Source organism: Carlito syrichta, unplaced genomic scaffold (assembly GCF_000164805.1).
Source record: "Carlito syrichta isolate Samal-C Ts95f unplaced genomic scaffold, Tarsius_syrichta-2.0.1 Scaffold307020, whole genome shotgun sequence".
NCBI lineage: Eukaryota > Metazoa > Chordata > Mammalia > Primates > Tarsiidae > Carlito > Carlito syrichta.
In genome coordinates this window covers 179,586-197,064 of record NW_007251116.1, presented here as the reverse complement: position 1 = coordinate 197,064, position 17,479 = coordinate 179,586, and the positions used below count along the sequence as shown (strand labels likewise).

General features: G+C 39.7%; 1 protein-coding gene across 6 annotated transcripts in view; it reads right to left on the bottom strand.

Annotated features, from left to right (window-relative positions):
• The window catches only part of DCTN4 (dynactin subunit 4), a 43,600-nt gene that overhangs the window by 19,314 nt on the left and 6,807 nt on the right, over positions 1-17,479 (bottom strand). For 3 of the 6 annotated variants that reach the window (XM_008063745.1, XM_021715348.1, XM_008063747.2), the window contains 7 exons: positions 15,697-15,875; positions 8,098-8,141; positions 3,403-3,510; positions 1,700-1,720; positions 1,226-1,299; positions 599-711; positions 179-288 (listed from right to left, as the gene is read on the bottom strand). In XM_008063745.1, coding sequence (XP_008061936.1) covers positions 179-288; positions 599-711; positions 1,226-1,299; positions 1,700-1,720; positions 3,403-3,510; positions 8,098-8,141; positions 15,697-15,875 — 649 coding nt within the window. The remainder of the gene's footprint in view (positions 1-178; positions 289-598; positions 712-1,225; positions 1,300-1,699; positions 1,721-3,402; positions 3,511-8,097; positions 8,142-15,696; positions 15,876-17,479) is intronic. The other 3 variants (XM_021715347.1, XM_008063746.2, XM_008063748.2) reach the window with 1 other exon arrangement.

Genomic DNA, 17,479 nt, shown 5'->3' with positions numbered 1-17,479 from the left:
CAGAGTTGTGAGGATTTAATTTCTACTGAAAGCATTTAAAACAGTGCCTGGACACCTAGCAAATTCTCTATAAAAGTTTTTTCCAGAGGTTTTGACATTGGTCAGATATCACCATGTTAACTTTATTTCTGCTTTTCTCTTGTATAGAGAGATGGCAGCTTTACAGGATGGAACTTACCCGGCAGCGCAGGGATCGTTTGATCAGAAGATGTTTGTGGCGAGGATAGAGCTGGGAAGCACAGATGGGCTGGAAGTCCGGCTGTAAGAGACGCTGCTGCAGGGTGGTCACTGGCACAAAAGGTAGAACCAGGCTCAGTGAACAGTGACTTTCAAAACCAGATATATGTAGTGAGAAATTACACCAAGAAATATTGCCTTTATGAATAGTATTGTTCCTCAAAAAATGACAATACAGAAATCTGACAGACATTTTAAAGTTCTTCAAACAAATACATCTATTACATTTATTTTATTTTCTCACATATCATTTTACTACCAACAACTATTCCAATAAAAATCTCAAACCACAAGGTTTATAAATAACAAAAACGGAATTAGATGTAGAATGGAAACAAAGCAGAATAATGTATAAAATTACCCTCTGTTAAATTAACTGGTCTTGTATAATAGTCTTCGGGGAGAGGTTCTACTTCATCCACAGCCTGAGCTGGCTCAATCTTGATCTCCTTCTGGTCTTCTCCTTCTTTAAGGCTAAAAGGTAAAAAGTAGGAATTTCTCAAGGGTCCAACTGATTGTCTTCAAATTCTATATCATAATTGAAGTACTCCTCTACTGTAGAATATTCTTTAGTTTAGGTCTTTTTTTGAGTTGGAGTCTCATTCTGTCACCCAGGCTGGAGCGTGGTGGCATGCTCACAGCCACCACAGCCTTGACCTGCTGGGCTCACGAGATCCTTCCACCTCAGTCTTCCAAGTGGCTGGAACCACAGGCGTGTCCCACCAGCCAATTTTTTGATTTACTGTAGAGACGAGGTCTCGCTATGTTGCCCAGGCTGGTCTGAAACCCCTGAGTTCAGGCAATCCTCTTGCCTCCACCTACCAAAGTGCTAGGATTACAGGAGTGAGCCACTGCGCCCAGCTTAGGTATTTTCTAAGTATAGAAATCTTCATTGCCATTTGCAACTTAAAAAAAAAAAATCATATTCCTTCAATATTCAATTTGATACCTGCTTTTGTCCTTAATGTCATTTCATGTCCAAACTTACGAAAGTCCAGCAAGAGTACTGATAGATGCACCAGCTCGTGGTCGCTGAAGCCTGGTTCCAAGACCATATTTGTCCTAAACAAAGGTCAGAAATTCCTATTAGAAAGTTCATATTTATGCATCCTACTTATTGAAAGAATTCTGGGTGGGACAGCAAGAGAAGCTCAGGGAAATAAGCAAAAAAAAAAACAACACCCCAATTTAAAAGTTTCTTTTAGAAAGAGTAATTTGTAGCCCCAAGTCATTATTCTACTCTTAAAATAACAGTAAAAGCACCAAACATGGGGACTAAAACTATATGAATACAGTAAAAGTGAACCAAATGTGAGCTTTTATTAATCTAAAAAGATCTAAGCTAGGGTTCAGGCAAGAACTACGTGGAGTGTCTAAGACACATGACGAATGTCCTCCTGGAACACCAGTGACCGTCTGCTAACTTCCTCAGGGTCAGCAAGAATCATAAAAGAGAACTTACCACTACGTGAATAGTGTGTTGCTGTAGAACCCCAAATAGCAGCAGGTTGCAACAGAGACAAAAAAGTGCAGCGTAAGATAGAAGCAAATGCAAACGCAGGCAGGTTATATGGGAAAGTTGGAGAACAATGCATGAAACTCAACCTCCTCTCCTAAATATAATGTGCACTAGTGTATATGCTGATTACGCCACAGGACATCTCAGAAGAATCCACTTCTTTTGCAAATGCAGGTGCTTTGCAAGTGTTAATGTTTTACTGAATTCTAATCAATGGACCTCACCAAACCTTAGGGCTTCAATGGCTTAACTAAGTCTCATGTGGATGCAGCATGATAAGTTACTTAAGCAGGTCTCATTTCCTCAAATGTAGAGCTACACTATCCCATAGGATTCTTGTGAGGATTAGATAAAATAATAAGTGTAAAGTGCTTAGCATAGTGCTTGACACATCATTGCCATTCAATAAATGTTATTTATTAAATGTCAATTTGCTGGGCCCCAAGCAAGCGCACAAAAAGCAAACTTCTGTGAGAGCAAATAAAACTTGGGGAACAATAAGAAAAATTTCAAATCCTAATTGCTTGCTTCTGACTAGTAGTATATATACTGGCAGAAGAATGACTTCCAGAAATCATCCCTATGAAAAACTCTACTTGTATATACAAGGGGAGACCCTCAAAAAACTGAAATTTATTTATAAAAAATTATGTATTCATTCTTACATGTTTAAACTTCAGTCACCTTCAAACCACTCTCCATTTGATGCAATACACTTATGAAGAAGTTCTTTCCACTGCTCAGAACAGTTTTTGAACTTGTTGATTTTGATGCCTTTTAGTGCTTTTTGTTTTTTGTTTCACCTCTTCCATCTTAGCAAAATGTTTCCCTCTGAGGAGTTTTTTTCATCTGGGGAAACTGGCTCAGGGTGAGACTGGGTGAATAGGGAGAGGGCATGGCAGTCATGCTGCTTTTGGTCAAAAACCGCTGAACACTCAGTGCAGTGTGGGCAGGTGTGCTCATAAATCATCCATCACAAAATGGGTAAACACATTGAAAAAAATCTCCAAAAAAAGAAATTCACTGAAGCCGAATGCAGCCTCTCACAACAACACTAGCTGGTACACTGATGTCAGTGGGTTCCTAGAATACTCACCTTGTGGGAGAATCCTGTACTAAAAGGGGCATGTCCTCTAAAAAAAATTTCGTTTTTTGGAGGTCTCCCTTGTATTATTATTTATTTTAACCACACAAATGCACTGTGTAAAAGTCAGTGTTTTTCATCTTGGAGAAATGAGGGAAGATGTCAAAAAAATTACAATAACTAGAGTTAAGAAACCACTGCCACCAGATGTCACAGGTAACAGACTAAAATCTACCGTTTGCCCACCTTCTTCTTCTCAGACTTTCTGTAATACACAAAGGCTGTAAGTAGAGTCCTGTGGCCTACAAAATTAAACAGTAGCCTTTTGGGAGAATAATCAGAAGAGAAAGCAGAGTGAAAAGAGAAACACAAATGTCCTTAAAACATAAATAAATAGAGCTACTGATATCGCAGAAGTCTAATTATTAGATTTAAATATCTATAATCTGAGGAACCTCTCTGCTTCCCATCAATCGGGAATCTAGGACAATGGCCACTTTTTGAAATATACACTTCCTACGCCCCACAGGTCTTGCAAACTGCTTTTGTACTAAATCCTCACCGAAAAAGCCAGAGGCATATAGTTTCTACGTCGTGCCAGCTTCTTGCGATCTCGCTCAACCTTCTCTTTCTGAGCAAGCTGCTGGTAATATTCAATCAACTTGTTCATCTGCAAAAAAAAAATCAAAGACTCAGTTTTTGTTTCACAAAAAAGCTAACAAGAAGCATACAAACGAATCAACTACACTGACTAGACACACAGTGAATAGAGAAGACAAATGATTAAGGCAAGTTTGCCCGTTTTCTTCAAAGAGAATTTCTCTTCATTACATGTTTTCAGAATTGAAATGGAAACTTCCAAGTTCAACAAGAAGGAATGGGCAACAAAAAGGGTTGGAAACTTCTGGCTTGAACTCCTAAGCTCAAGCAATCCTCCCATTTCAGCCTCCCAAGTGCTGGGATTACAGGCATGAGTCAGGGCACCCAGTCCTCACTCTCTTCACTATTTCTCCCCCTCACAACCATTCCTATTTTTTCTGCCTGGCCACAGGACCATTTATTTCTAAGAACATGACATTTTATACTCTATTTTACGCTTCCTATCTATCACACTTTATCTTTAAAATACTTTTAAATCATTATATATGTATACACATATACACACACACACACTTTTTTTTGAGTTGGAGTCTCACTCCAGGCTAGAGTGCAGTAGCACGCTCACGGTCACCCCAGCGTCAACCTACTGGGCTCCAGTGATCCTTCCACCAGAACTATAGTGCGTGCTACCATGTCCAGCTAATTTTTTGATTTATTGCAGAGACGAGATCTCACCATGTTGCCCAGGCTGGTTTCGAACCTGCAGGCTCAAGAAATCCTCTTGCCTTGGTCTCCCAAAGTGCTGGGATTACAGGCTTGAGCCACTGTGCCCAGCCAGCAATATATATTAATTGTAAAAAGTTCAAAAAATATACACACAGAAGGAGTAAAAAGTACAATTTCTCTTTTACACCTTATACTCAAGTGACTTCTCTACCCATCAGAGGCCTTTGCATTTATTGATTTAGATTACCTCTCTTACATCCTTAGAGACACAAGTATATTTTGCATACATTTAAAAATACTTGTGTAGAGACATGCAGCTTTGATATGCTTACAACTAAATACCTGTCTTTTTATTTCATATAAAAAGGGAACCAAGCCGGGCTCGGTGGCTCAGCCTGTAATCCCGCGCCTTTGGGAGGCTGAGGTGAGTGGATTGCCTGAACCCGCAGTTCGAGACCTGCCTGGGCAACTTGACGAGCTCTCATCTCTACAATAAAATCAAAAAATTAGCCGGGCGTGGTAGCGCGCGCCTGTAATTCCAGCTACCCGAAAGGCTGAGGCGGAAGGATTGCAGGAGCCCAGCAGGTCAAGGCTGCAGTGGCCGAGAGCGGCCACTGCACTCCAGTCTGGGCGACAGAATGAGACTCCAACTCAAAAAAAAAAAAACACACAAAAAAAGGGAACCTTATTAAAACTTTCTTTTTCACTATGAGTACCATGAACTCTCCATCCAGCTGCAAATGCACCAAGCACATCTTTCCTCCAGTATAAGTAGATCTCCCACATTCTCTTTAAAGGCTGCATGTTATTGCATAGTACAGATGTAAGGTGTTTACCCACCTCTGACAATACAATTTCAATGGCCTTCTAGTACCCACTGTCCTCGCAACTCTTTCAGAAACACGAGTCTGATCCTTGCTTAAACACATTTAAAGCCTTCTCAAACCCCTCTTCTTGGTCTCCATAGTCTTACATCGCCAGACCCCAAACATCTCTCCCTGTTCACTAATGCGACGCTCCACTCTAGCTACACTCACTTTCTTGCCTGTGACATGCTTTGCATCTTTTACTTACGAGCTCATTGCATATGCTGTTCTCCGCCCTGAATTCTTTGCCTTCATGCCTTTCGCCCTCAGATCTTAGCACAATTCTCAGATGCAAACTAATTAGATAAAATTCCCCCTAAGAAGTGCTCACAATCAATTATTCCTTCACATTATTTATCACAGTTTTTTTCTTTATCTGGGGATTATTTGATTGCTCCCCCCTACTAGACTCAAGTTCCATGAAGGTAGAGATCATGTATCCCTGTTATTAAGCACAGTCCTTGGCACATAGTTAAGTACTTGAAAGCTGTCTGATGAGTGAGTATATAGCTCCTGTCTATATCTGTAGTTTTACATCCTTGAATTCAACCAACCATTGATTGAAAAAAATTAAATGAAAATCAACACAACAATAAAAATAATACAAACAAGACATATGGTGTAACAACTATTTACATAGTATTTATACTGTATGGGTATCATAAGCAAGCTAGAGATGATTTAAAGTATATGGGAGGGCCAGGTGTGGTGGCTCACGTCTGCTTCCATCCCCCAGTTGGGTTTCACTGTACTAACAAAGCACAGCTGGCAACCTGGACCACGAAGAAGCAAGAGGAAAACACACAGGAAGGAAAATACCGGGATTCTTTTTCTAGGGATACAACACATACTTACAAATAAAATGCCTCAATGGGGAAAAAAAAGAATATCCTAGGTCAAAGTGGGGAGTAACTGGGTCTTCTCACATATACTGTGTTGTGTTAGTGTAAATTGGTACAGATTTCTTGAGCTCTTGGCTATATCTAATTCCTGGATTCTCACCTACAGAAATGCTTATACTAAACGCACAAAAATATATATGGTCATCCCTCAGAGGGATTGGTTCCGGGGCACCCCCATGGATACCAAAATCTGAGGATGCTCAAGTCCTTTATATAAAATGTAGTATTTGCACTTACCTATGCACATCCTTCCATATACTTTTTCTTTATTTGAATCGGGGCCTCACTCTGTTGCCCAGGGTGGGGTGCAGTGGCACCAGCTCACAATCACAGTTCAACTGTAGCCTTGAACGAATGAGTTCAAGCCATTCTCCCTCTTCAGCTTCCCAAGTAACTGGGACTACCGGTGTGCACAACCACGCCTGGGTAATTTTTAAAAATGTATCTACATTTTTATTTTTTGTAAAGACAAGGTCTCGCTATGTTGCCCAGGCTGGTCTTGAAATCCTGGGCTCAAGCAACCTCCTGTCTTGGCCTCTCAAAGTGTTACAACAGGTTAACCTGCCAATATTCTAGATCTTTGACTTGTACATCAAATCTGATCACTACACATGAATTTTATTTGCCTGTGAGGGTCACAGCAATTTTTCCAGCTCTATGAGCAATGATTTCAAATTAGTCAATGTAACCATGCTTCATCATCACAGTTAGAAACTGGATAATGACTTTGGAGTGCAGCCTAGTAAGAACCTAGTGTTTGCCTCTTTTTGGCATTGTTGATACTCCTGAGAGCAACAGCCAGGACGTTCATGCCCACCATTATGGTGGCACAGAAAGAAGAGGATATTTTAGCATTGCTAATTTTTGCTGATGTTATATATGAATTGTAAATTACTGTTTAATCTCCATTTTGACTGACAGTACATACTTTATTTCTATAGCAGTCAATCATCTTTTCCATATTCCGGTTTAAGGTGTAAAAATACCAGCTGTAATATCTACTGATCAACCCAGTAGGAACTGTCAGAGGATGCTCATGTCATGATCCTGTAAGCCAGAGGGCCCCAACTCCCGATCCGGTGGCCTGCTAGAAACTGGACCACCTAGTAGGAGGTGAGTGGCAGGAGAGCAATCAAAGCTTCAACTGTATTTATAGCCACTCTCCATCGCTCTCGTTACCACCTCAGCTCCACCTGTCAGATCAGTGGCAGCATTAGATTCTCATAGGAGCACGAATCCTATTGTGAATGGGGCATGTGAGGGATCTAGGCTGCACACTCCTTAAGAGACTCTAATGCCTGATGATCTGAGGTGGAACTGAGGTGGTGATGTGAGTGCTGGGGAGTGGCTGCAAGTACAGATTAACATTAGCCTCTGTGAGGTCTGACTGCACAGAGACCATAATAAATCAATTACTCACAGACTCATGTCAAAACTCTATCAGTGAGTGGCAAGTGAGTTGATCTGTTTCAACTGTATAGCTACATCTGGTGGCAGGCTTTAAGACAGAATTCGACACTTATTTTAGTCCATACGTAGCCTGCCCATTATTTTATTTACTACTTTCCTTCATGTCACTCTCTTTTTTTAATGGTGAGTTATATAATTACTTCACTATATATTATAATGTAATAATAATTTTTTAAAGTGCACAATAACTGTTATGTGCTTGAACATCTTAAAGCCATACTCCCTCCATTCATGGAAAAATTGTCTTCCATGAAACCAGTCCCTGATGCCAAAAAGGTTGGGGACCACTACTATAAGCAATCATGTCTGAGTCCAAGGGCATCTTCTAAATCAGTGGTGTTTCCAGGAGTTAAAATGTCTATATGTTTATGATATTTCCAAGAGTATTCTTAACAAATGAACTTTAACTCACTGAAGCATGTGTGAAGAAAAAAAAACCACCCTGTTTCCTTTTCCTGATATATAAACTTGAATATAAACTAAAACTATATGTAGGTCTCTCCATTAACTTAAGTAAACTGGAAAAAAGTGACACTGTGATTTAATGTCTTATAATGAGAAGCACTTTCTAAGTACAATAGATCCCAAAATATACAGCATGAACTTCTAAAGTGCAGGCCACGTGTCCCCTGATAAAACGGAAGATCTCTATTCCATCTTTTTTCATCCTCCCTCTGATGATCCTTTACTTACCCGTTGTGTGTGAGGATTTTCAGGTTCTTGCCAACCACCACTAGCTACAAAATAAAAGAACATTAAACAAACTTTCATAATTTGATTTTCAAAAACCAGGTCATCTATAGGCCATAAAATTAAACTTAAAACATAAAATCACAGTACTTACAAGAAAGAATTACAAAAGTTACATAGATCAGAATGCTCAGAATACAATTTTTAAAAAATGTAATGATGGTGATAATGACCACCACCACCACCACCACTAACACACAGTCTCTGTGCAGGTACTTGAAATGTGTTACATTTCTTTTTATTCTTATAAAAACCCTGTGAGGTAAGGACTCTAATTATTAGTCCTATCTTACAGATGAAGAAACTGAGGCTCAGAGATGTCAAATAACTCACTCAAAGCCAAGTGGTAGAGACAGGATTCAAAGTCAGGCAAACAATCTAAAATAGCCCAGAGACCCTGCTCTCATCTGCAACACCATGCAATTTCTGTATTCAATGATCTTGGGTCAGAGAATTTCTTATGTAAGACAGACACGGCACTAGACATAAAGGAAAAGACTATTTAAGAAAGCTGAATGTAAAATTCTCATGAATATTTTAAACAAACAGGGCTGCATCAGTGGGACAGCGACATATACATCTAAAAAAAAATAATCTTCACCCTTATATCTCACAACAGACACAAATTCACCTGAAATGGGCAACAGACTTAAAAAAGCTAAAACTACAGCACTTCTAGAAGAAAACATAGGTGTAAATTTTACTGACACAGAGTTAGGCTAACGTTTCTTCAACAGGACACAAAAAGCACAACTATAAAAGTAAAAATTGATAAAATGGACTATATTAAAATTAGAAACTTGTGTTTTTCAACAGACACTATTGAGAAAATAAGAAGGCCAGTCACAGACTAGGAGAAAATATTTACAAAACATATATTCAACAAAGGACTTGTATCTAGAATACAGAATTCCTATAGCTCAATTGAAAAAATCAAATCAAGCCAGGCTCAGTGGCTCAGCCTGTAATCCCGTGCCTTTGGGAGGCTGAGGTAAGCGGATTGCCTGAGCCCGCGGGTTCGAGACCCGCCCGGGCAACTTGGTGAGACCTCATCTCTACAATAAATCAAAAAATTAGCCGGGCGTGGTAGCGCACGCCTGTAGTTCCAGCTACTCGGAAGGCTGAGGCGGAAGGATCGCCGGAGCCCAGCAGGTCGAGGCTGCGGTAGCTGGGAGCGGCCACTGCACTCCAGTCTGGGCGACCGAGTGAGACTCCAACTCAAAAAAAAATAATAATAAAAAATAAAAAAACCAAATCAAACCAACCAACAAAACCCAGTTAAAAAAACAGGGAAGGCCGAGCACCATGGCTCAATCCTGTAATCCCAGCACATTGGGAGGCCGAGGCAAGAGGATTACCTGAGCCAAGGGATTCGAGACGAGGCTGAGTAAGTTGGTGAGATCTCGTCTCTACAATATATCAAAAAATTAGCTGGGTGTGATAGCATGCCCCTATAGTTCCAGCTACTTGGAAGGCTGACGTGGAAGGATCGCCTGAGCCCAGAAGGTAGAGGCTGTGGTGACCATGAGTGTGCCACTGCACACCAGCCTAGGTGTCAGAGTGAGACTCAAACTCAAAAAAACCCCCCAAAAAACAAACAGGGAAAAAGTCAGGTATGGTGGCTCATGCCTATAATCCCAGCCCTTTGGGAGGCAGAAACAAGGAAAAAATGCCTGAGCTCAGGGGTTCAAAACCAGCCTGGGCAACTTGGTGAGACCTCATCTCTACAATAAATAAAAAAATCAGTCAGGCGTGGAGGCACACGCCTGTAGTTCCAGCTACTTAGAAGGCTGAGGTGGAAGAATCACCTGAGCCCAGCAGGTTGAGGCTGCAGTGGCCGTGAGTGTGCCATTGCTTTCCAGCCTGGGTGACACACTGAGATTCCTACTAAAAAAAAAAAATTTAATTTAATTTAAAAAAGGCGAAGTTTGGTGGCTCAGCCTGTAATCTCAGCACTCTGGGAGGCCGAGGCGAGTGGATTGCCTGAGCCCGCAGGCTCGAGGTTCGAGACCAACCTGGACAACCTGGTGAGACCTCATCTTTACAATAAATTTTAAAAAATTAGCCGGGCGTGGTAGCGCCCGGAAAGCTACTTGGAAAGCTGAGGTGGAAGAATTGCCGAAGCACAGCAGGTTGATGCTGGAGTGGCTGTGAGTGTGCCACAGCACTCCAGCCTGGGCAACAGAGTTAGACTCCAACTCAAAAAAAAAAGCCAGGGAAAAGATTGTATAGACACTTCTCCAAAGAAGATACATGAATACAAATAAGTACTATGAGAAAATGCAAAGTAAAACCAAAAAGCATCACTGTACACATGCTAGAATGCCTCAGATGAAGAAGACACACAACATCAAGGACTGTCAAGGGACTAGAACTCTCCTACTTTGCTGAGGAGAATCCACAGTTGCCCAGTCACTTTGGAAGATAGTCTGCAGCTTCTAGTCAAGTTAAACACACCCTTACCATATGATCCAGTAAGTACCACTCCTTGGTACTTACTCAAGAAAAACAAAAACATACATTCGCACAAGGACTTGGAGGCAAATGTTCATTACAGCTTTATTCATATAAACCAAAGCCCAAAACAACCCAAATATCCATCAACTGGAGCGTGAATAAACAAACTATGGTATAATAATCCATACAACAGAATAAAATAACAATAAAAAGAAAACACAACCAAACAATTAAAAGAAATAATATAAAGCAGAAACATGGCTGAGCCTCAAAAGTATTATGCTATGTAAAAGAAGTTAAACAAAGGGCTAGACAAAGAGCTATTTAAACTTCTAGAAAAGGCAAAATTATCAGTGCAGCCAGGCACCAGGAGATGGGGGGAAGAAACTGACTGCAGAGGGGCATGAGGAAGCTTTGAGTGATGAAAATATTGTATATTGTGGTTATGGTAGTGGCTACAAGACTAGGGTACATTTGTCAAATATCACAGAATTCTACACTTAACCCTCTGTACTTAGAAACATCTTGTGGATCACCTACCAGCAACACGACGAAATTTTTTCATGAAATCGTGAAAAACAAATCACTTCATATTAAATGGTATAACACTGGAACCAATTATTTTATTGTAATGATATTTGGCTTAAAATGGAATTTTGGACATTGAGGAACTTACTGATGACAAGCAAATAAAAATTTTGTATCTTATATTTTTCCAAATGTGGTAACATGTGAAACAGTCACCAATATGCATTGCAGGTTCATTGTCACATGTTATGCAATAGTAATTTGTTTGACAACTTTTACCTAGTATTTTTCTATTCAAGCAGATAATGCAGTCTCATTTTCTTCCTCCACATTAATAATATGTCATTTACTGTCCAGTCTGTTGTTTGCAGAAGATATGGAAGGATGCACTCGTGATTCCTGAAAACCACTTCACAACTGATGGATCATATCTCAGTACATATTCCATTTCTTAATTTGCTTTTGTTTGCATTTGGAATGATTCTGTATGTTCCTTTTTTTTTTTTGAATTGGAGTCTCACTCTGTCGCCCAGACTGGATTGCAGTGGCCGCTCCCGGCCACCACAGCCTCGACCTGCTGGGCTCCGGCAGATCCTTCCGCCTCAGCCTTCCAAGTAGCTGGAACTACAGGCATGCGCTACCACACCCGGCTAATTTTTTTATTTATTGTAGAGATGAGGTCTCACCAAGTTGCCCAGGCAGGTCTCGAACCCGCGGGTTCAGGCAATCCACTCACCTCAGCCTCCCAAGGTGCGGGATTACAGGCTGAGCCACCGAGCCCGGCTTGCATTTGGAATGGAAAGCTTCAAGGAAACATGTATTTTTGAAAAATTTGCACTTTCATAAGTCTGTCCTGTATAATCACCAGCAATCTCTTTATGATCCCTGAGAGGGGACACCTAAGCGGTGCTAGATTTACAATGCCCTTCAGAGGGGATATCCGAATGCAAAGAATTAAAACCGGTGAGTTTATCATATATAAATTATATCTCAATAAAGCTAATCAAACAAAGGTAAAAAATGAGCTGTAATGAGAGATCATTTCACAACCATCAGTTTGGAGAAACTTTAGAGTCTAAAAATAGTCAGAGCTGTCAAGGATCTGGAGCCATGGGTAGTCTTATGTATTACAGAGGAGCAAAAATTGGTAAACTATTTTTAGAGAGCTAGGGATGTACATAACTTATGCCTGGAAATTTTATTTCTAGTTATGCAGAGAAGCCCTTACTCTTGTGCCCTAGGAAACACATAAAGAATGTGTCTAGCAGTACTGTTTTCAAAAGCAAAAAAATGAAAAACTTAAATGTCCACTAAGAGAAGACTGAATGGTGAACTGTGGTAAGTGATGTACGAAACCACTATGTATCACAAACATAACGTTGATAAAGCCACAGCAGGATACACACAATATGTTTCCATTTGCTTAAAACTGAAAACTAGCATTTGTTAGTAGCGACACACATATGTGGAGATGTCGGAAGACACACATGGGTATTAATCAACATCGAATGTAGGACTGTGATGATTACCTCTGGGAGTAAGAAAGAAAGAAGGATACAGCGGAGGGAAGGGAACACAGGGTTTAAACTGTTCTGGTTATGCTTCATTTCATAAGCTGGGTGATAAGTACATATGTTATTTATATACATAAAAATAACTTTTTTCAAAACAAAAAGGACTTAATTACCTCGCTGAAGGTGACACTGTATTCTTTTACAGGAAATGGTAGAAATAGCACTTCAGCATAATATTTTCAAGGTTGCCTTATTTAAGGTAATCATGAAAAATAAATAATTATGTGAAAGAAATGTTTCTGTTGCAATAATTTTAAAAGTCTGAATGCTTTGTCTAATTGCTTCTTTAGAACTGGTAATTTATTCTAAATAGCAATTTGGGAGACATAATGATCTCATTACAAGTTTTTCTCTGTACATTATGGACAAGTACTTATAAATAAGCAAACAGTTCTAACTTAAGTGGTTCCAGGGCTTCTTAGACACCAATGACATCATGGAGGAAATGAAATTATCTGTACTCTTTATAAGAGCTCCTGGTATTCAATTACCACTATCAAGATGCCCTAGAGGAGACAGAGCTCTAGAAGCTAGCACAAGTTTTTAAGTTCTGAAATATAAATTTTCCATTCCTAATGATTCATAACCCAAAAAGTATAAAACATTCACTAACAGAGCAACAAACTGAGAAATCTATTTGGATTTCTGAGCTTTGTTACTTGATAAAAAGAAACAAAACGCAAACATGGAGAAATACTATTTTAACTCACTGAGGCATATACTATGTCACTTTGAGGTTGTTTTAAACATTTAACAGACATTCTTTGACAAATTCTAACAACTTACCCTCTATACTGACATTAAAACATACACACAGGCCTGGCTCAGTGGCTTAGCCTGTAATTCCAGCACTTTGGGAGACTGAGGCAAGCGGACTGCCTGAGCCCTCAGGGTGGAGACTAGCACAGGCAACTTGGTGAGACTTCGTCTCTATAATAGAATCAAAGATTAGCTGGGTGCAGTAGCCCGCACCTATAGTTCCAGCTACTTGGAAGGCTGAGGTGGAAGGATCGCTGGAGCCCAGCTGGGTGGCCGTGAGTGTATATTTACTGGCAATCTACAAAGATGCTACAGAATCTGTCTAACATAAATCACATTTCAGGTGTCTACTTACCAATGAGCATTTCTAAGGAACTAAAATACATTTGTTTACTTTTTGTTTTTGAAGAGTATGTACTTTATCAACTCAATGTACAAAGCCAGAAAAACAAGAGTTCACGCATTCTAAACCAAAGGACAAACCCAACAGAATCGAGGATTAACTTTTTAACAGACACTCTAAAGAAACTTTACCCATATTTACTTCCAAATTGTTTAAGGATCTATAGTAAGGTTTTAGCTAAAGTCTGTCTTCATTTTAGTTATGTTAAATGACATATAATAAGTTTGTTATGGGTTTCTGCATTTATTTGTTAATAACCTATAATTTTTATGAAAATTAAAAAATGGGAATTTTTACAAGACTAAAGTTTTCAGAAAATTAAACAATGAAATTTCAAAAATGAAAAAGACAATGAGGAGTTAGTGGCGCTACTATTTATATAAAGTATATATAGCAACTCAAGATTCTATTTTTTATTTACTTTGAGTCATTTGCATTGAAAGGAACTCAAGATTCTGAAGTGACTGGAGAATGTTTCCACTCTGATTTTAACCACGGAGTATAGAGTTTGTAAAAATAGACAGTTTCCTGGTAGAGGTAAGTGCAATCTCTATTCTGAAACACTCAAATGATGGAGGGATAAATACCTTAGGTGGTCTTTTAATCCAAACACACATACTTTTCTATTTCATTGATAAACATTTTAAATATATTTATAAAAGTCTTTGAGCATATGCCCCAGGATAGATATTTGGACATGGAATTTCTAGGCAGAAGGATAAAAGCAATTTAAAATCTTAACAGACGCTTTCAAATCGCTCTCTAATATGGTAATGCATAAGAGGACTATTTTCCCATGTTCTAGCCAACATTTGATACAACCAGATTTACAATGGTTTGCCAAATACATGAAGTTTTGTTTTTGTTTTTTTGAGTTGGAGTCTCACCCGGTCACCCAGGCTGGAATACAGTGGTGGCACACTCATGGCCACCCCAGAGTCGACCTGCTGGGTTACGGTGATCCTTCCACCTTAGCCTTCCAAGTAGCTGGAATACAGGCACACGCTACCACGCCCAGCTAATTTTTGATTCATTGTAGAGATGAGGGCTCGCCAAGCTGCCCAGGCTGGTCTAGAACCCGTGGGCTTGGGTACTCCACTAGCCTCGGCCTCCCAAAGTGCTGGGATTACAGGCTGAGTCACCGTGCTTGGCCATAAAGTTTTAATTTACATTGAAAACATAACTACTAGTAAGTTGAACATATCTTTTTTGCATACTTAGTGATCACTTTTACTTCTATTTATGACAGCTACTGTTCATACCTTTTGCCTGATTTTCTTTCTTTTTGTGTGGTTTTTGTGGAGATCAGGTCTCACTATGCTGCTCTCTAACTACTGGGCTCAAGCAATCCTTCTACCTCAGCTTCTCAAAGTGCTAGGATTACAGGTGTGAGCCACTACACCCAGCTGTTTTTCTGTGAGTCATTTTCTTATTGATTTTAAGGGTTCCTCATTTTTGATTATTCATCTTTCGTTTGTCATATATGATCTAACTATTTTTCTTAGTTTGGCACTTTATCTTTTAATTTTGCCCATGGTGTTTTAATATCAGGAATGTTTGTTTTTTATTAAGAGCATTAATATTTAGACTCTAAGAAAGTAGATTTATAAAAGCTACTTTACCAACTCTAAGAAAACTAAACAGTATCACCCAGTCTCAGATGAAACACTATGGTCTATAAAAGTGAGAATATGGGAACACAGAAGATCGAATGACAAAATATTTTGAATTTAGTTCCCACCATCCCAACAGGAATAATCACCTATAGGCATTAGCACTGTCAATTGCACAGAAACTCATGTTGAAGTCCGCCTCACTCACCTACAGATTTGTCTGCCATGCCCACATCTCTTGATGTCCAGCGGCAAAACCCACAGGCCAGGTAATAGGCTTTCTTCATGGTGGTCTTGGCTGGGTCATCTGGAAGCTGTGTGGAGATGCTTGTGGCCCGGGTGGACAGGGTGTGCATGCAGCCAGGACAGTCAAAGCAGTTGGCACATCTATGATGTGACAAACAATCATTCTTTCCATTTAACAAGTATTTATCAAGCACCTATTAAGCACCAGACATTGTTCTAGGTGTTAGGAATTCAAGAAAGAACAAATACAAGGAATAGTGTATCTCAAGAAAAAAGAAACAAAAAATATTTCTGGGAACCTCTTATCAACTTTAATATTTCAAATGTATTATGCAATTATCACCAAAGCTCCACAAGAATCAGAGCCTGACTCAATCCTACTTCACAGGGGGGAGATCACTGTGAGCAGGAGGGATTTACTATTCCAGACTCTTTTTATGCTCACATGGGTCACAGATATTTCTGAGGGAAAAAAATGTCACAGCTTATGCCTTTAGAGAAGACAGACCAATTGTGTGACAGAAAACTTAGAGTCAACAATACAAGAAGCTGTGAAACTGGATTTGGAAAATAATAGCTTGACTGCTATGCCAGAGAGCTGAAACACATACCAAACAATGCCACCAAACAGGAATGGCTGAGAAGCAGCACATTTTCAGGGCTTTTTGTTCTCTCCTCAGTCACTGCTCTTCCTAGCGCTCAGTTAACAGCGCCCGCTTAAGGGTCCCTCTATCCTGTTGCTTTTGAGTCTCCTACCACCAGAGATAATCAACACTTTACCACAGTCCTAGACCTACCTTGAAGTTTTATAACTTCTATAATCTGTGATATTTGGCCATCTAGATATTATCCTCAAATGAAGATAATAAAAGTTCCTACCTCTGAGAATTAAATGATAGAATTTGTGGAAAGCATACAAAACAGTATTTGGTTTTCAGGAGCTATTTCTCAGAGCAGGAAAGACAAATAATAGTGGTTCACACCCATTAAGGTATAGGGGTATGAACAGTAGCAGAAGGCCTTTCACACCAAACTAAAACCAAATAGCATCTAGGAGCAATGAGCACATCCAGCAGCCAGACCTTGGTTTCTAATTCTATTCTCCAATAAAATGAACAAAAGCCTCCTTGGAGAAACAGCTGATTCTAAGATTGAGTCAGAAAAGATACAAGATAAACCTGGTGTATCTTATAATATCAATAAATAAGAAAATGATCCAAGTAACAATAGAACCGCACCCCTCACCAATGATGGGAGTATGTCCAAGGGATATAGCAGTCAGCTGAAAGAGCTCCCAATGGTTGAAGCTTCTAAAGCAATTTGAGGACAAAAAATTAAATAGTATTGGATTATAACCCTAAGTATAAAGTATTCATGATCCCACAGTCCTGTAAATAAATGATTAAATAAAAAAATAAATGAATGGGAGAGAAAAGACAGATCTTTCATTTAAAATAATTCCTAATCCAAGTAAGTTTATATAGACGGTCCTCCAGGAGTGGGGACCATATCCCCCCACTATTTAAGTATGGGTTGCAGCCGGGCTCAGTGGCTCAGCCTGTAATCCCACGCCTTTGGGAGGCTGAAGTAAATGGATTGCCTGAGCCCGCGGGTTCGAGACCTGCCTGGGCAGTGAGACCTCATCTCTACAATAAATCAAAAAACCAGCCAGGCATGGTAGCGCATGCCTGTAATTCTGGCTACTTGGAAGGCTGAGGTGGAAGGATTGCCAGAGCCCAGCAGGT